The sequence below is a fragment of the Cornus florida genome, unplaced genomic scaffold (assembly GCF_030987335.1).
Source record: "Cornus florida cultivar Cherokee Brave unplaced genomic scaffold, ASM3098733v1 CherokeeBrave_3.0.0_Hap2_Chr09, whole genome shotgun sequence".
Lineage (NCBI taxonomy): Eukaryota > Viridiplantae > Streptophyta > Magnoliopsida > Cornales > Cornaceae > Cornus > Cornus florida.
The window spans coordinates 6,682,519-6,703,240 of record NW_026775579.1 but is presented as its reverse complement, the minus strand read 5'-3'; the positions used below and the strand labels follow the sequence as shown (position 1 = coordinate 6,703,240).

General features: G+C 37.5%; 1 protein-coding gene across 4 annotated transcripts; it reads left to right on the top strand.

Annotated features, from left to right (window-relative positions):
- The first annotated feature begins 465 nt into the window (after positions 1-465).
- LOC132273519 (uncharacterized) lies at positions 466-18,628 on the top strand. Of its 4 annotated transcripts, XM_059774477.1 has the most exons (8): positions 507-706; positions 2,372-4,391; positions 4,491-4,595; positions 14,561-14,616; positions 14,774-15,007; positions 15,131-15,422; positions 17,245-17,441; positions 18,199-18,628. In XM_059774477.1, the coding sequence occupies exons 2-8, from the start codon at positions 2,481-2,483 to the stop codon at positions 18,350-18,352; spliced, it is 2,949 nt and encodes a 982-aa protein (XP_059630460.1). In that variant the 5' UTR covers positions 507-706; positions 2,372-2,480; the 3' UTR covers positions 18,353-18,628. The 4 variants fall into 4 exon arrangements, with proteins under 4 accessions (XP_059630459.1, XP_059630460.1, XP_059630458.1 ...); XM_059774476.1 differs by having other exon boundaries at positions 466-545; positions 2,372-4,595; XM_059774475.1 differs by having other exon boundaries at positions 2,372-4,595.
- Positions 18,629-20,722: the final 2,094 nt, after the last annotated feature.

Here is a 20,722-nt window from a genome sequence, read left to right as displayed (position 1 = left end):
TGTATCAGAGAGACTTATTTGTATCAAATCAATACTTTGAGAATATTTTGCGCACGCGAAAAGTGTGATATGCACTGTAAACATAATATAGAATATTTTATGCACTTCATCGTAATTTTATTATATTATTTGTCTTAGTGTTGGATAATATTATTTTATTACGTTTCATTGGGCAAGAGACAAAGGTAGTTGGGTAAATTCATTGGGCAAGAGACAAAAGTCGTTGGGTAAGTTTAGCATTACCCATTATTTTAATAAGTTTTATATTATGGCATTTAGGTAACATTATCACGTCTCATTTGGAAAAAGGTGTAGGGAGTCTAAAAACGATGCCGTTTACATATTTTTTTTAAAACCAGCAGGTCGGTCCTACAGCAAACTGCTCCAAAGCTGACGATCCTGATCCTCCCAAAGAGGTTATAATGGCTATTTGGTAATATGAGATACAATCAAGCGTTTTTTTGGAAGAAATGCCATAATAATAGAAGTACTTCCCGCTTCTCGCGCTGGGCTTAATCCCACCTCATTCGTCTAAAGTCTTATTGGTAAGTCATTTTTTCCCCTAATTCTACGACGGTTTCAATTCAACTCCACTTCTCAATACTATCATCGATTTTTAATGGCTCTGTTCATTGCCATTTCGTAACTTCTCTTTTTCTCAATTTCTATTCTTCAATTTTCCTTCTCTCGTATCGAACTCAGATCTGTAAGTCTCTCCCCTCATTTTCGCACTGATGATGTATATACATGTATATAGTTGTACACACATACATATAAATGATAAATGATAGATTTTCCTAAACATGAATTGCAGAAACCTTTTTATTATCAATTTTGTTGATTGTTAATGCTTTGTTTGGTGGGTTTGATGAGATTGAAATGATTCGGACGTTTTTTGCCAAAAATTTCCGTTGAACTTTATGTGCTATAAACTGATTTGTTTGGTTTTGTATATGTGCGTCTTGATGTTCTTTCTTTTTTCGTCTATGCTTTTTGTTTGGGGTTTATGAGCATAATTTTTGTTTCTTCTTGACAATTGTCATTCTTTAGCTTCATTCTATGCTGACTTGTTTTTTATTCGTTTCTTCTTCTTCTTCCTGAAATCTTCGTATACGTGGTATATTTGGGTATGTATCTACCAAGGGCCTTGTGGCCTAATGGTATCTCCTCTACCTCCCAAAATGGATGGTGAGGATTCGAGTCCCCATAGGAGCAAAGTGGGTGTGTGAGTTGTGTGTTTGTGTGTGTTTCTGGCCAATGAAAAAAAAAAAAAAATTTGGGTATGTATCTCAAATTTTACTCTGAATCCGAAAGGATTAATTGCTTATGCTCATGTTGTTGTTACCCTGTGGACAGTCAGTTTGGTGAAAAAGATTATGCCTTTTTGGTAATGAATTTGGCATCCAAACAAATCCTTGTCTCAACTGCTTTATTTCAAAGATATTTATTTTATTAATCTTATTGGGCACCCATCAAGAGCATTATATTCAGTATGTTCTGTTGACATTTCTCATTGTTTTAAGTCTAGGTGTTTTGTCTGCATGCACACGCATGTGTTTGTATCTGTGTAATGGTGCAGGGGCTTCAAGTGTGGCCCTTTTGTAGAAAAAGGTGTTGCCACTTGTTCGATTTATTCGGCAATGGGGTCACTAGTGAGTCAAGCCTTGCAACTTTCCTACTGTAGATTGACCATTTACATATCCATTGTTGCAATTCAAAAAGAAATGTGACGTATTTTTATAAAAGTACCAGTCCATTCACCAGGCTAATTAAGGTGGTGTTTCAAATAAAAGAGAACTCTAGCATCATTCATCAACATAAATGAAAGAACGGTTTCAAATGAAAGAGAAACTCTAGTGCCGTTTATCAATATAAATGAAAGAACTACAATTTCCATCTTTTCTTCTGCCCCCTTGTATCATTTAATTGACCAGTGTTTTTTTTTTTTTCTTTTTTCTTTTCTTTTTTCGGTGATCTAATAAAATTTTCACGGTTACTATATCTGAAGTTTGCCTTGTCAATGCAGATGTTGAAGCAAAATACGGCATATAAAATCAGAAGTCATATCACACAACTCTACCTCCATGCTATTTTCTTTTTATGATTGTATACGTATAAAATCAGGAGTTGGAGAAATATTTGATGGAAAGTTTAAATTTCTTTATTTTATTATTAATTATTTACTTGGTTTTTCAAAATTCTGAGACACCGTTGCCCAAGTTTTGTAAATTTCTGACCTTCGTCACCTTGTTATAATTGATTAGATCCCTAAAAATCCATATTTCAGTCTGTTAATACTAAATTACCATGGATGATGGAGTTCTGTAAGCCTTTTTGACATTTTTTAAGCCCTCATCTGAACTTGTTGCAGAATGCTGTAAATAACTCCTTATGTCAAAATCAACAATTGGAAGGATATGCATCATCTGAAAGCCATGCATCTGTGGGTCGGGTTTTGAATTTGATATATTGCTGGCATAATGGAAAAGGAAGATTCTAGTGAGACAAATGTGACGGTTTCTTCTAGTGAAAAAAAGGAGGGAGATACACCTGTTGTTCAGCAAAAAGGCCTGGAAAAGGATGATTCCAATAAGAAAAATTCACTGACGATTCCAACAGCTGATCAAAAGGAGGGTGAAACTCCTAAAGCTCAGAATAAAGCCCTCGAGAAGGAAGATTCTACTAAAAAAAACTCAGCAAGAACTCCAATTGATGAAACGGAGGGAGATACACCTGATGTTCAGCAAAGAGGTCTGGAAAAGGATGATTCCAATAAGAAAAATTCAGTGAAGATTCCGGCAGCTGATAAAAAGGAGGGTGAAACTCCTAATGTTCAGAATAAAGCCCTCGAAAAGGAAGATTCTACTAAAAAATATTCAGTAAGAACTCCAATTGATGAAACGGAGGGAGATACACCTGATGTTCAGCTAAGAGGCCTGGAAAAGGATGATTCCGATAAGAAAAATTCAGTGAAGACTCCAACAGCTGATAAAAAGGAGGGTGAAACTCTTAACATTCAGAACAAAGCGCTCGAAAAGGAAGATTCTACTAAAAAAGATTCAGTCAGAGCTGCAATTGATGAAATGGAGGGAAATTTTCCTGATGTTCAGAAAGAAGACCAGGAAAGGGGAAACTCTGCTGGGAAATACATGGTAAATTCTCCAGCAGCTGAAAGTGAGCAGGGGGATAGACCTGCTTTTCAGAAAGATGACCCGGAAAAGGAAGACTCTTCTTTGAAAATTGTTTCAATATCTCCAACTTCTGAAAAGATGGTGGGAGATAAACTTGATGCTGAGAAAGAGGACCTAGTAAAATCACCTAGAGTTATGAAATCATTGGATACAAATGCAAAAGGTCCTAGTATAGTCAATGAAAAAAAACTAGGTGATTTGAATGACAGGATGGATGAGAGTAGGGAATTGGGGTCCCAAAATGAAGAAGGAATAAACAAAAAACTTGAGGAAGTTAGTGGGGAGGAGGTGGAGCCTGTCTTTGACGGGACAGAGGTTCCTGGAATGGAAGCTAACAGGAGCCAATCTACTCGTTCTTTGGATCTTGATCCGGAGAGTCAAAATAATGCTTGGCCTGAGAAAGCAGTGGCTCTGAAAAACTTTGTCAGGGAGAAGAGTGTAGTTGCAGTTTCCAGTGTAATGCGTCGCCTCTCAGGAAAGAGTGATGATGGACAGAATGTTCCTGATGCTGAAGATAAGAATGATAACAGCCATTGTAATATTAAGGAGCCTGCGGATTCTGCTGAAAGAACTGAAGCCCAAGAAGTCTCTCACAAACCACTAGAGAGATCTGGATGGAATCCCCTTAGCTTTATTAAGATTTCACGTGATGTTGATGCAGAAAAGGAAGCTGTACAGCAGGAGGAGGTAGTTAAAGAATCTTTACAACCATCAGACATTAAAGGAAGAGTTATACTATATACAAGGTTAGGATGCCAGGATTGCAAAGGGGCTAGGCTATTTCTGCACTGGAAAAGGCTCAGATACGTTGAGATTAATATTGATATATACCCCAGCAGAAAGCTGGAACTAGAGAAAATTGCCGGGTCTTCTGCTGTTCCTAGAGTGTTTTTTAATGAAGTTCTTATTGGAGGATTGGGTGAGCTAAAGGGTTTGGATGAGTCTGGCAAACTTGATGAGAAGATCGAGTATGTTGTTACAGAAAGGGCATCATCTGAAGCTCCTTTACCACCACTTTCTGGTGAGGATGATGAATCCAGCTCTGGGGCGGTTGATGAGCTAGCTCTTATTGTTCGAAAAATGAGAGAATCCATTGTCGTTAAAGACCGGTTTTATAAAATGCGAAGGTTTACTAACTCCTTTCTAGGTTCAGAAGCTGTGGATTTCTTATCAGAGGATCAGTACTTGGAAAGAGAAGAGGTTAGTTGCTTGTGGATTTTCATGTTTTGGGAAGCTGATGTTACTTTTCATAGGTGGTTATTCACAGTCTGCATAATCCTAAGTGTGCCATACATGCAGGTTTCCAGGACTAAGCATCACTTGTTGTATTATGATCATAAGATAAGGCAAACCAAAGTCAGAGGACTCTATTGTGTTTTTGGAAGAAATATGCCAATTAGTTTGGTGATTCCTGAGACTAGCTGTTATCAGAGTTTGATTTCAAGTTTTATTAAACAATATAAATAAATTCCATTTTGGAGTCATTGAGGTTTAACTCAAAGTTAGACACAGATTAGCTAAAAGTTTGATAAGTTCAGAAATGGAAATGATTTTCACTTTTGGAATATATAGTACAAGTGCTTATGACTCTATCTCAGGCCTTGAGCTACACGCCGTTCATTAATTCAACTTTTGCAAATTTTAGTCCACGGTGACCAAGTATTTTGGCGTGATTGAACTTTGATGCAAACTTAAACACAGATTAACTTAAGTTTGATAAGTTAGGAAGTTGGAATAATTTCCACTACTATAATATATAATACAAGAACTCGTAGTTTTAATCCACTGTGATCAAGGTTTAATCTGAAAATCTTAGGTTAGGACCATGCTCTGAAGATGGTAGATGAGATTTCAGATCTCCTTCTCATTCCTGATGCACATGGCCATGTCTATTGGCAATTCACCTGATAGTTACTGTACATTTTCTACTTTAGATTCTGTAATCAAGTCTTAATATTCCTCGGCTGAGGTCCTCTGGGTTGATTTTGTTGCTGGAGTAATAAAAATTTTGTACGTGAATCTATCTTTGAACTTTGAAGTTGTCTGCGTGGTACCATGACCTTCATAACATATATTGTATTTATACTACTGATATGTGATCACTTTCTGGAGCTTGTTATGGGTGGTAATTCCTGAATATTGAACAAAATTGTGGTTTATTTGGGAACCTTATCAGTGATGACTTCGGTCTGCTTTTATCGTTCTTACTTCTCTCTTGGGCCTGCTTTGTAATAATCATATTTCAATTACTGTATTTATTCTTAGTTTTCTTTATCGGTTCATGTTTTTCAATCATTCCAACAACTTTTTATTCTCAATAGTCATCTTAATCATTGTCACAATGCCTCAGGAACTTAAGATTGTTGTTTGTATTCATGTAGAAAAATTTATGCTTACAGCTGAGGGGAAAGGTCATCTCCTAGTTGTCCAATTATCGGCCTTATCATTAGTTTACGGTCTGAGAGGAACCCAAGTGAATTTATTTATATACCAATTGGATCCAAGGATGCCATCATAGACCTTTATACTTGTTATACCTTTGCTTTTACTGCTAGAGTATTTAAACATTTGTACTTGGATATTCTCTTTAAAGTCTTTTCTGCTGTCTAAATTTGTGACCCTCATGAGTTATATTATATTGATATAGTCGGTGTGTGACTGCTTTCTAGAGCTTGTTATGGGTGTTATTTTGAAAATATTGAACAATATTGTAGGTTTTCTTAGGGAGTCTGATCAGTGGCGACTTTGGTCTTCCTTATCTTTGTTAATTCCCTGTTGGTCCTGATTTAGAAAATTATCATATTTAAATTTTTGATATTTTCTTAACATATTGTAAAACCCAATTTGGTTCCAATTTGGATGACCCGGATTTGGCCACGTGGAACCATAAGGGATCACGTGTCACAAACTTGATGTCATGGAGTGGCAATGCACCTTGCAGGTTAGTTGTGGAAGTGTGCCACGTGCTTTTCACTTGACTTGACAGTGGACAACCAAATGGCTAAGCAGATGGACTTTGGGTTAGGGTGGGGTTGTGCGGCTCACCAAGTCCAGCAAACCAACCGACAAAATAGTCGAGGTCAATCATCTCAACTTGACAATTGCTTTGGAGTAGTTAAAGTCGACAATGGACAATCCTGTTTATGTCTAAAATGAGTGCCGAGGCGAAACCAATTTCGCCAAGTGTGAGTTGGCTAATTGCTTATAGGGTAAACAGTAGTAAAAGATTAAGATGATGCTAGGTTGTCACTATCGACATGCTAAGATCAATCAAGGGACACGTGGGTGGCATGTGAAAGGGTAAGTCATCAACCAGGAAAATGGTGATTAAGGAAAGAGATCTGAGCTCTATATGGCTAAGAGTGATTCTGCAGGAGGTGCAGCGCAGCAAAGCCTAAAAAGGAAAGGGACTAGTTGCAGGAGAAAGGCCTAGAGATTCTCTCATCAAAAGGGAAAAAATTAAGTTCCCAGGTGCTGCAGCTAGGGATGGCAAAGTAGCCTTCCCTGTTTAAAACGGTTTTGGAGGCCTTTTTTATAGTTTTGTGTGGGGACAGGTTTTGTTGTGAAAACCCGTGCGGTGCGGGGTGGGAAGGAAGAAGGTCACCCCCACCCCTTTTATAATGCAAAAATACTATTTTACCCTTATACCTTATATACAAAATTACCCTTGTTGGAAGAATGTTTATGTTTGTTTGGTTAATTTGGTACAATTGTGTAAACTTTGGAAGAATGTTATTTAATTTATAATCCTAAATATGACTTTTTAGTATTTGAGTGGGAAAATTAGGGAAAAAAATTGTTTTGGAATTTAAACAGGCTGGGGTGGGGGAACTTAAGTGGGTGTGGGAGGTTATTTACTAAATCGTTTTGGGTGGATAAGCGGTGGGTGAACTTAAATAATAAATAGGGGCAAGGGTGGGGACAGTGAAGGGGCCCACCACCTCAAACTCGGCCCGTTGCCATCCCTAGCTACTACCATTGGAAGGGCTGCATTAACTCCAACCAACAATAGACCCACATGTGTCAGATTATAAGATTGGGGGAGCCACATGTCACCATCTGAAGCCATCAAGCTTCCCCTCCCCAACTCTACAAATAGAGCCCTTTGTCTTCAATGGAAGGGTCTAAACCCCAAACCAACACAAGAATTAGTCTTCATTTCCTCTCTACAACTCTAATGTTATAGAATTATTTTATTGTATTCCTAGGTTTGATCCAGTTGTACTTTTGGCTAGACTGTAGCTTTAGTGGAGTGTAGATGTTTTTTTTTTTTTTTTTTTTTTTGATAAGTAAAGCATATATATCAAAAAAGCTCTAAGGGAGAGCAACCCTTAACAAAGAAAAAACAAAGGCGCCATAGGCGTCAATACAATGATAAGTTGTTGACAAAATCTAACAAACTGTCCACCGAGGAACAATTAATTCCAAGGACCCAAAATATAGAGAATGTAGAATAGATGATTTAACAGCCCAAGCCAGCGCCTCTTTGCCTTCAAAACATCTTCTATTGCGCTCGAGCCACAACCCCCACCAAATACAAAGAGGTGCTACCCCCACCAAATACAAAGAGGTGCTACCCTCCAACATTTTCTAATACGGTTACCGACTGGTCTCCCTCGCCAGGCCTCTAGCATACCTTTTGTTGTTCTTGAAACAACCTAATGAACCCCAAAGACCTTCATAACCATGCTCCAAGCATCTGCTGCCACTTGACAGTGCATCAGGAGATGATTAACCCATTCACCCTCCTTTTTGCACATGCAGCACCAGTTAACAGTAATCTGCCATCTTCTCCTAAGATTGTCAAGAGTCAGTATGCTTTCAAGAACCACTGTCGATGTGCAAAAAGCCACCTTCAATGGTGCTGAAGTCCTCCAACCAGCCTTCCAAGGGAAATTGTTACAAATGTCATTCATAAGGCTTTGGTAAAATGACCTCACCTCAAACACCCCTATTGAACCTCCCATCCACACCATCTCATCCCTTCCTACCCCCTCCGCCTCTTGGCTGTAAATTAAACCCAATAACTCTGTAACTTCCCCCAGCTCCCAATCATTGAATCTTCTACGAAAACTCAAGTCCCAGCATACTCTCTCATTCATAAAATGGAAATAATCAGCAATCATTGCATTTTTATTCTCAATAATCCTAAATAGATACGGAAATCTACAAGCCAGTACCACATCCCCACACCATAAATCCTTCCAAAACCTCACATTCCGCCCATCCCTAACTCTAAACCTTATCCGCTTTGAAAACTCATCCCAACCCCTCCTAATGCTTTTCCACACTCCTATACCTTCTGATACAGACCCACTTCTAGAATTCCAACCTCCCTCCTCTTCACCAAAACGACTAGCAATAATCCGTCTCCAAAGAACTGTCCTCTCACACCCAAATCTCCAAATCCATTTCCCTAGCAAGGCTCTATTAAACATCTCCAAACTACGAATACCCAGACCACATTTTTTAATGGGTGTGCATACAGTCTCCCACTTTACTAGATGCCCCCCCCCCCCCCCCCCCCCCCCCAAACAAAAACTTCCCTTTAATCATATTAAGTCTATTGACCACTGTTTTAGGAATAAAAAATAAGGACATAAAGTACGTAGGAAGGTTATAGAGGGTACTTTTCAGCAACGTGAGTTTTCCCCCTTTCAACAAATATTGCTTCTTCCACCCGGATAGTCTCTTTTGGAAACGGTCCACCACTGGATCCCAAACTGCCACTCTCCTCATCGAAGAACCCAAGGGCATCCCCAAGTACAACAGCGGGAAAGACTCAATACCACACCCCAAGATTTCTGCCAGCTCCAGCATATTATCCACCACCCCCACTGGAACAATCACACTCTTGGCTATGTTAATTTTCAACCCGGAGACCACTTGGAAGCAGGCCAAAACACACCTCAAGTGCCTCAACTGATCCACCCTCGCATCACAAAAAACAATGGTGTCGTTTGCAAATAACAAGTGGGAAGTAACGATCTGATTTGGCGTTTGCCCCACCGAAAAACCATTAATGAATCCCAATATTCTGCCCTTCGCATAATTCTGCTGAAAGCTTCCATGACTATAATAAGAAGAAAAGGAGATAGAGGGTCCCCTGCCTTAATCCACTCGAGCTTGCAAAAAAGCCTTTAGGAGACCCGTTCACTAATATAGAGAACCGAGCTGTTGAGATACAAAACTGAATCCACCTTCTCCATTTGGTACCAAACCCCATCCTTCCTAATAAATACATCAAAAACCCCCAATTAACATGGTCATATGCTTTCTCAATATCCAACTTGCACACTATTCCGGGCACCCCACTCTTGACTCTAGCATCAATACATTCACTTGCAATAAGAATCGGATCAAGAATTTGCCTTCCTCCCACAAATGTGTTTTGTGACTCCGAAATAATCCCGTCGATCACTTTCCTTAGCCTCAAAGCCAAGACCTTCGCAATGATTTTATACACAGAGCCTACCAAACTTACTGGTCTAAAATCCTTGGCACCAACCGCTCCACCCTTTTTGGGAATAAGGGTGATAAAAGAGGCATTCAAACTCTTCTCAAAACAACCCTCCTCAAAGAACGCAGCCAAGACTCTCATCACGTCGGCTCTCACCACCTCCCAATTCTTTTGGAAAAACGCTATTGTGAAGCCATCCGGTCCCGGAGACTTATCTCCATCACAACTCTTTAAAGCTTCCAGAACTTCCTCCTCCCCAAAAGGCCTCTCCAACCCCAACCTATCCTCTTCTGAAATTTTATCAAATTCAATGCCATCCAATTTCGGTCTCTAATTAACTAATTCAGTGAACTGATCCTGAAAATATGTCACAAATCCATTCCTGATTTCCTCTTCAGTTTCAGCCATAACTCCATTAAAAATAAGTGTAGTGTAGATGTTACCTTGATCCAGTTATACATTAGCTGTACTTCAAATATGGTGTAGTTTAGTCTCTCTCTCTCTACATTTAGTTTAATATAATCTATGAAGCACGGACACGGACACGGGATACGGGTACGATACGACACGGATACGGTGACACGACAAATTTCAAAAAAATAGGACACGGTCACGGCGGGGATACGCCTATAAAATTATATATATATATATATATATTCAAAATATAATTACTAGAAGCTTGCACATTCATTTTTCTAATAACAAACAGGTATATATAAATACAAAATTGCAAATAAAACAATAATAAATAACCGGACCAATTTTAATAATTTTATCTATGTTATAAGAAAAATATATACTTTCAGTCTTTCACCAAGTCTTATTCATGTAACTTAAAAAAACAAAAAAAAAAGTCTTGTTCATGTAGAGAGATAATTGAATAAGAGGAGAGACTGAGAAAGGAAGTAAGAGAAAATAAATTTTTTGTGTAATACTCTGTTGTTTGTAGTTGTTTTTTTATTTTTTCAAAATTTTACTTTTAAACTTTTAAAATTAGTAAATTACATTAGGTACCACATTTATCTTTAAAAAAAAATTACAAAATATACCCCGCCGTGTCCTATCTTTAAAAAAAATTACAAAATATACCCCGCCGTGTCCCCCGCGTATCCACCCCGTGTCCTCCACGTGTCCGAGCCGTGTCCAATAAAAAATAATTTTTGAACACTTCACAGAAGTGTCGGACACATGTCCGAGCCTCGGACATGGGTGTCGGTGTCCGAAAAGTGTCTGACACTGGTATGGGACCCCTGGGAAGAGTGTCCGTGCTTCATAGAATATAATTCTTTCCCTTGTAATCCAATTTTTTCACTGAATGTATCAGTGGGATGCAATTTCTGGTGCATACATCACTTTTCTATCCATGTCTTCTCCATTTTACTATTCATAGAGCACTATATCTAACACACCATCTCCACCATCATATCACCAACCAACTAGGTATTATCTAAGTCCTCGGTATCAAAGCAATGTTAACTCAGAAAGAGGGCCCTTCCTTACCTCCTTACAGTTGCCTGATCTTAGCCCCCATATCCATAGACCGGGCATCGGTTCAATCGACCCAAGAATTGGTTTTCGATTTTCCGGCTCAATGCATCCCGAGTCCACATCAAGAACTCTAGCACACCGTAGCACCTGAAGAGTCGCAAAATTGTGTGAACAATTATTGCACTCTCAGTGAGATATCCAGCTGGGAAAAAGAGCATTTAAAAGCGATATGATTGGTTTTGAAAGCCATTCAGGCAGCTTTCTAAGAAATAATGTCTGTTGCAAAGAAAGCAACTGCTTTGCTAGAATTACAAATGTTTTAACACGACCATGTATGGTCTTAAAAATGACATTAAAGCTGATCTTAAGGAACATTTTCTAATTCCGGCTTTGTTACAAGCCAGTGACAGCCAAAAGCATGATGATGGCTCATGGTAAGAGGACTCGAGTGAGTCCAGAAAACCAACTGGAGACTATTAGTTTTCTTAGTCATGAAGATCTAAGTATGGGTCTTGATATTCAAGACCAAAATCAGTATGAGAACATAAATGAAACTACAAAAATGCAAGAAATGATTCTTACCAATGTGAAGTCTAAGTTGGTACAGAGGACTCAAGTGTGAGTCCAGACTCCAGAAAACCAACTTGAGAATATTATTTTTCTTGGTCATGAAGGTCCAAATATTTTCATTATATTCAAGAACAAAGTCAATATGAAAATCTAAATGAAACAATAGTGGGGCAAGAATGATTCTTGCCAACACCATGGTGGTGGCCCTGGAGAAAACTTGATGTAGAACATTGATTTGGTGACATATATATATATATATATATAATATAATATGTATGTAATAATTTAGGAGAGACATGTGGGGTGTGAAAGAAAGAAAGATGAGTGTTTTGTGTGTGTGTGTAGATATATATATATTTATATAACATATATATAAATATATATGTTTTGTGTGTGTCATGTGTAGGTATTGTAAGGAAAAAGGGTAATCAGTGAGAGGTAATGATGAATAGTTCAAAACAGTGTGTTTATGGTAGTGTGCTGCGTCAATAAAGAGAAATTGTGTTGTGCAGAGCCAATAATGAAGCAATGCGACGCTGGAGAAGGAAGAAAACATAGTTTGGTTCATTGTTGAAAATCAATTTCTGACTTTATTTCGATAGAACCAATTTCTTGCAGATCCGTAACATCCGGTAGAACCAATTTCTGACTTTATTTCGATGGTTAACGCGGGACACTGGGGCAAGGGTAGTTCCTCAAGCCTTTATTTAGATGGACTTGGCTTAAGGCGACGTCAGCCAACCTTGAAACCCCAAGTTTGAAGAATCAGGGTGGGGATGGCTCATCAAGTCCATCGGGACGACCACATCTCCGTTTTGAGAAAATTGTTGAGGTTGGCATCGGCCAATCTTGTCAGGTTCTGTCAACATAAGGATGGTGGTTCACAAGCAATCTTGCCAAGTCCAAGTAAGCCGACCATCTCCACTTGGCAAATGCTTTGGAGTAGTTGAGGCAGACAGCAGCTAACCTGTTTATGTGTAAAATGAGTGCAGAGGCCGTGACTTGGCCGATCACTTATAGGTTAAACAACTGTCAAAGATTGGGATGATGCCAGGTTATCACCACTGACTTGACATGGCATCTACACGGCGTGATTATTCAAGGGCCACATTGATTGTGGCACCTGAAAGGGTATGTCATCGACCTGCAAAGTGGCAGTTATGGAAGGACATCTAAGCAGTGTATGGGGAAGAGTGATTTTGCTGGAGTCAGCAGCCATAATGCATTGAGCAGTGCCGCAAAGCCCAAAGAGGAAAAGGGATAAGTTGCAGGAAAAGCCCAGAGATTCTTTCACCAAAAGGGAAAAAATTATGTTCCCAAGTGCTGCTGCCCTTGGAAGCGTGCATTGTTTCCACCAACCACCAACAAATCCACATAGGTCTTTTTAGAAGATTGAGAGAGCCACATGTCAACATCTAAAGCCATCAAGCTTTTCCTCCACAGTCTCATAAATAGAGCCCTTTGTTTTCAAAGGAAGGGGTCCCCAGACCAACATAAGTCCAGTCTCTATTTCTCTCTTTACAACTCTAATGTGATACCATTATCTTATTGTGCTCCTTGCTTTAATCTAGTTGTAGTTTAGCTTTACTTTAGCTTTCATGTAACTTAGATGTTGCCTTAATCTAGTTGTACTTTGCTTTACTTAGTTGTTCGCTCCTTGTTCTCTTTTCGTCCTTAGATATAGTTGAGTTTAGTCTTTTTCTCTCTATATTTAGTTTAATTTAACTCTCTCCCTTGTAGTCCAAAATTTTCATGTAATGTATATCAATGGAATGCATGTGGTGCTTACTTCTCTTTTCCATCTATGTCGTCTCCATTTTACAATTCACAGAGCACTCCATTTTACACACCATCTCCACCATCATATTATCACCAACCAACTGGGAAATATTTAATTCTTCGGTTTCAAAGCTATGCAAACTTGGAAGGAGGGTCCTCCCTTGCTTCCTTACAGTACCTGATTGCAATCACCATCTCCATAGACTCGCCATTGACGCGATCCAAGGGATTCTGATTTTTTTGGCTCAAAACACCCTGAGTCCAGGTTAAGGACTCTGGCACACCGGCTGCTGCAAAATTGTGTGAACACATTTTAAGTTTTTTCTATCACCACCAAAGAACTTTTGATTCTCGATAGTCATCATAATCATTGGCAAAATACCTCTAGAATTTTGGACTTTATTTATTTGTTTTTGTGTGTATTTACATAGAAAATTTAGTTCAATTATTGATGAAGAGAGTGAGATTATGTCATAGCAGTCCAATTACTGCCTTATCATTTGGACTGCCTTATCATTAGCTCTGAGTATTCCAATTTGATCCATGGATTGTAGTTTTCCGTGAGCCTTTGGTTGACTGGTATTATCTTATTATTTAAGTGAACATAGTCCACATTGAGGGTAATACTAGGCTAAGAGGAAGACCAAAGTTAACGTGCGTAGAGTTAGTAAAGAAAGATATGATAACATTTGGTTTGACTGAGGCTATGGCCCTAAATAGAGTGGAATGGAAACATAGGATTCATGTAGCCGACCCCAAACAATTGGGAAAAAGCTTTGTTGTTGTAAATAACTGAAGAATCTTTTATTTTGAACAGGTCATATTATCATAGCATATTGCTGCTTGTGCATGATGTCTCACCAAATTCCATTGTAGATGGATCTTAAACATCATCATTTATTTTATCATGTAATTTTTTCCCCAAAGGAAGATTAAATTGTATATATATCATATGAAAATACAGCTGGAACGAATCAGCAGGTAGTAGTTTCTAAAGAAAAGAAGCCTGCTTATTTTTCTGCCTAGATCATATCAATATCAACTATTTTTTACCTCTTGTGTTTTTCTATAGGCTATTGAATTTGCTCGAAAGCTTGCTAGAAAACTCTTCTTCCACCATGTTCTTGAGTAAGTACCTTGAAGTCTTGAACTAATATATCTCTAATTTTTTATTTTGTTAATTCATCTCTCTCTCTCTCTCTCTAAAACACACACCCCACAAATTTCATATCCCTGACTGAAATTTTTTAGTTTTTGTTCCGTGTGATTCTTTATATTGCTCTAGTGAGAATGTATTTGAAGATGGCAACCATTTGTACCGGTTCTTGGATCACGATCCTATTATAATGTCACAATGTCAGAACATTGCAAGGGGTATAATTGATGTGAAGCCAAAGTCTATAATAGAAATCTCATCACGGCTTAGAAAATTATGTTATGCAATCTTTGAAGCTTACACATCGGAAGATGGAAAGCACATTGATTATAGAAGCATCCATGGGAGTGAGGAATTTGCCAGGTTTGTTGTAGCCATTGAGTTGTATGGATGAAACTGTATTCTTAACAAAAATATATGTTTTAATAAACAATTATGCTTTGGATATTCAACTTCCCCTTGGTGTTACTTTTTAAACTTTTGTAGGTATCTGAGAATAGTGGAGGAGCTTCAAAGGGTAGATTTACATGACATGCAAAGAGAGGAGAAGCTTGCTTTCTTTATAAATCTCTACAATACGATGGCCATTCATGCAATCTTGGTGTGGGGTCATCCTGATGGAGCACTGGAGCGAAGGAAATTGCTGGGAGACTTCAAGTATGTTATTGGTGGGTTGACCTATTCACTTTCAGCTATAGAAAATGGCATATTAAGGAGCAATCAACGACCACCATACAATCTTATTAAGCCATTTGGGGTGCATGACAAACGTTTAAAGGTAAGATAAGTTACATTACCTTTACTAATTGTTGATGATTGTCTTGTTTTATTGGAATATAACTTATTCCTGTGACAGCCACATGGCCATTGTGGTTATCAATGTTGCATATGAGCCAGCTCTTGGGTTGGTCTGTGATTGTGTAGAATTAAATCTAGCGTTAAATGCTCCGACGCCTCCCCAGGTTTGGGTTTATTGGTTGCAGATTAAACTTGAGCAAAAATTGCTCGACACTCCCACCAGGTTTGGTTTTATTTGCTATGACAGCCCCTTCTTTAAATTGATAAAATAAAATGCCCGAATTACCCTCCATTGTTTCAAGTACTTTTTACCCTTAAGTTGTTAAGACCTTTATATTCCCCTCACATGTTATTAGTTAAAGACGAAATCACGACCTTAATTATTATTTTTTGGATTTCCAAGGTCTCTTTACTCTCTCTCTCTCTCTGAGAGAGGTTAGAGAGAGAGAGAGAGTAAAGAGACCTTGGAAATAAATAAAAAATAAGGTCAGCAGCCAATAGGGTGCTGACAAATGGGCGAGTTCCTCATTAAGTAATAACATGTGAGGGGTATAAAGGTCTAACAATTTAAGGGTAAAAATGTACTTGCAACAATGGAGGGTAATTTAGGCATTTTATTTTATCAATTTATAGAAGGGGGTGTCAGAGCAATTTTTTCTCAGGTTTAATGTGAGAGCCTTGGGGGGGGGGGGGGGGGGGGGGGGGGCGAGGGACGTGTCGGAGCATTTAACAATAATTTAAATTTTACTTATATTCCGAGCTTTTTATTAATTGGTGAGGTTCAAATAATTTGCATTTTGTTTTTATTTCAAAAAATTCACTTTTTTTTTTTTTTACTCCTAGCAGATTTGACCTTTTTATTACATGGATTACCATCTTGGTGGAACTTTTCAATAAAAAGGAAAAAGAGAAACTGAAGACTTAATACTTCTAAAAAACAAAAAGAGAAAGAAGGAATTGAAAGCTGTTGAAAACTATAACTGTTTTCTTATTTAACCAGGAACTTGTTAAAAAGAAAAATTATAACTGTTTTCTAGTTTAACCAGGAATTTATCTGCCAACCTTCTCTGTTTGATGTATTTTTTTATGCCTTGCTACCCAAGGGATGACACTTTTCTTCTGTTTAAATTACTGTATTTTATTTTCTTTGGCTACTTCATTGTTAAAATATAGATTTGAGGGGTGATACTTATTAGGCTTGGGAGCTTAACAACTTGTGCCTTTTTGCGTGTGTCGCATGGGGGACTGAATTGAGCTTTATTATACTATATGACATGAAACAAAAGAGGTTGCTTTGGGAGCCTTTTAATAATTTTTTTTTTCAGTGACCAGTAGTGGGTTGGGGGGATTGCAATCGAGCTTGTTTAAATAATATAGGATAAATTACACTGTTGAATGTCTAAATAACAATGACCTCCCATCCCTTAGAAAGCTTGAAAAAACATTTGTCATATGTTGTAATGGTAATTATTAATAAAGTACAATGGGTATAATTGTTATTTAACACCTTTAGGTCAAAGTCAACATTGACGGGAGGGCAGTGTTATTTTTGATACCATAGGCGAGGTCCCTGTTGTTTAGGCATTCAACAGGGGAGGTCAGTGTAATTTACCCAATAATATATGACGAAACAGAGGAGGCTGATATCTGTGGCAGATAAACTTTTTTGTTTCTGAATGACCATTTATAGCACATGGTTGTTTTGCTTAGATATCTTTGTCTAATGTTCTGATCAGCTTATTATTGTAAGCGGTGCTCATTGTGTTTTTTTCCCTCCCCCTTTTTTTCTTCCCACTTGTCAGGTTGCTCTTCCTTACCCAGAGCCTCTTATTCACTTTGCACTGGTTTGTGGACATCGATCTGGACCTGCTCTTCAGTGCTACGCACCTGGGAACATTGATAAAGAGTTGATGGAGGCAGCCCGTAATTTCTTAAGAAGTGGAGGACTCATTGTTGATCTGAATGAGAAAGTTGCATCAGCCACTAAGATACTCAAATGGTAAGTTGTTTAAATAGAGGTCCCCAAATGCATTCCTTGAACTATTTTTTGCATCCAGCAGAACTTAATGTGTGTTAAGGAGGAGTATCGACTCTTAGACTCTCTCTCTCTCTCTCTCTCTCTCTCTACATATATATATATATATATATATATATATATATATATTGTATCATGCTATACACTCTGGTCCAAAATAATGGTTAATAATACAAAGTTAATAAGCTTCCATAATTTTAAGAAGTTACAATCAATAGCCCAGAGTGCAACATGAAGTGGAATATTCAAACTTAATTTGATGCTTTGATTTTCTAGATTGACGAAATTCTGTGAAATTAAAATTAAAATTATTTTTTATGTTATTCTTTATAGGTAAATCAGTAAATCTCTCTCACACACACACCCATTTGTCTCTTTTGGGTCTTGAATCCTCAACCTTCCATTTGGAAGGAAAGAGATACCAGTTCTGCTAAGCCCTTGGTGGTAACTACTCTGAATTTAAGTCTCATTTGGGCTCTATTTTAGTGATTATGCTAGTGAAGTCATGTTGTAGCATCAAGTATTGAAGATAAATGCATTAACACATGTCTGGTATTGTTGAATCCATGTTATGACATCTAAAGCAAAAAAGAATTTAATGCAATGACGGAGATTATTTTTTTGGTGAAGCCTTTGTTATATACTTGATTGAAGATTTGTGACAGTTCACTGTTGCATGTAACTCCTGTTATCTAATGCTATCTTCTTCATGGATGCTCAGGTACAGTGTAGATTTTGGCAAGAACGAGGTGGAGGTAATGAGGCATGCAGCAAATTATCTAGAGCCAGCTGACTCTGAAGGGTTGCTGGAGTTACTTGCGACGACTCAGTTGAAGGTGGTATATCAGCCTTATGATTGGGGTTTGAACTACTAGGTAACATATGATTACTATTAGTTTTTAACCACATACAGTTTTATACATGTACCTTTGTTTTACAAAAAGCCACATGAGCAAGTAGTCAAGTACTGGTAGTGTGGCTTTATACATTTACCTTTGATTTAGAGACTGTCACATATCATCTCTGATGAACTGGTTTGATACCAAAGAAAATATCTTTTTTTTTTTTTTTTTCACTAATCATAATCATTTCTGCTGTTCATTTCCTACGATATTCATATACTCATTTAATTTTATATTTTGTTTTTTCAATTAAGCTGGAACAGTAGAGACTAAGCTGAGGTGATTTATTACGTAATTAACTTGGTATGTGCATGAAATAGTTCAAAATTTATCATTCCTCAGGACCTCTGCTATGCAGCCTTGGTCTTACTTGGAATTCTGTTAATCATAGTCTTCATTTTGCTGCCACAGATTGTTGCCAAGTTAAGGACCTGCGTGCTTGAGCTCAATCTAGCTGTCTGAATAACATTTTTGCTATGCCTCATTCATTTCTATAAGCCATTTTTCAATTCATTTTCCTTTGAGCCAATCATGGTGCCACTGAGTTCTAATTGCTTGCCATCCGTTACCTCCAAGTTTTGTTAAATTTGTATAGAAACACCACAATTGGATTCTATTTAATTTTTGAATTTATATTAAGATAGAGCTCAAGGGAAGGATTGGGGAGGGAGGGATGGATGTGAGGAGAGATAAAACAAAATATCTGTGTTTGGTTGGAGTGGAGGGAAATGGTGGTGCCACCAATTGTGGGGATGGTGGTTGCGGCTCCCCCACAGTAGTGGTGGTGGTGGTGGTAGTGGTGGTGGTTATGTGTGAATGGCGGTGACATGTCCTCGACTTCCTTTATATCAGAGCTGATGGACCCATCATCTATACATAGGGATACTCTGTTATTGTTCCTTCTATTATTCACGCCTTTCTTTTTTCATCAATTTTGGGCAGTGTTTAAAGATGGGGTGGTCTTCTCTACAAAGCCAGACAAGGCTACATGTCCTAAGGTTATTTCTGTAATTTAAAAAATATCAATTTTTGCTTTTTTTAAACAAGGTGGTATATTATAAGGTTAATATAGTCATTTAACACCGACTTAACGGACCATTGACAAAATTGATGCAATGTGATAATTTTGTAATAGTGTTGGGAGTTTTAGAAGCAGATTGGTGTTTTATGATTAAAAATTAAAATTAGTTTTTTTGGGCGGGGGGTTATGATTTTGGCCCTTCTTTTTTTAACCTTCCTAGAAGTTTGCTTGTTAAACTTTATTACCTTAATAGGGGTATAAAGTCAAAAAAGATATAAAAACTCTCTTACCCTTTCTTCCAATGGAACCGAAAAAAAAAAAAAAAAAAAGGTCATTCCATTTATCATTTCTACTATCCATTTTATCCAACCAAATAAAAAATGAGGGAGACACGTTCCCTTAGGTTACCTCATCCATCCCTCATCATCTCCCTCCCTCCCTCCCATCCATTTTTCCATTCTTCCAACCATGCGTAATATAAGACTTTGTTTGTTTTGTTTGTTTCGACGTAAAAAATTTTTTTTAGTAAAATATATATTTTTTATTTATATTTTTTTGGTGTTTGGTAAAGGTTTAGGTAAGACTTGAGGTTGAGGTTGAGTCCATCGGTGGGACGTGTAAAATAATTTTTTAAAAATTTATGAATAAATTATTTTTATTAAGTTTTAATTTTTTTTCTCTTTGTAAATATTTTACAACTAAATATTAAAAAATAAAAATATATATTTCACATCTAAAGAAACGAAACTTAAAAGCATATTATATGATGCAAAGTGTGACAAGCAAAGGAGAATATGATGGGCAAAGGAGAGAGAATACAAGGAGGATTGGGTATTAGTGTGGCCTCCCCGCATGGCGGCCCCACACCTTTTTGTTTTTTTTTTCTTTGGCAGGGTCCACAGGTAGCGAGGCTTGCAAGCCTAGCCTGCTTAATAAAGAATCAATTTTTTTTTTTTTTTGTTTGGACGCGGTTGCAAGCTCTTTGACCTTTTGATTTAATTTAATTTTTTATTTTTAAAGAACCAGCCCAGTTAGAACCATATCGCTGGTGGACCACTGTAGTGGAGAGCCACGTTAGCCCAATATATATATTTTTTTCGAAAGCCCAATACATATATAAATAACCAATACATATATAAAAGTTAAAAGTTAAAAGTTAAAAGTTAAAAGTTAAAAGTTAAAATTGACTCTCCATACCAAAGCTCTAACAATTCTTGCCTTGCCATTTGTTATTTGAAATCAACACATACAACATTCTCAAAATTAATTAAAACTTTGATTCAAGATACTAAATCTGAATTTGGTTTATATTTATCAAATAA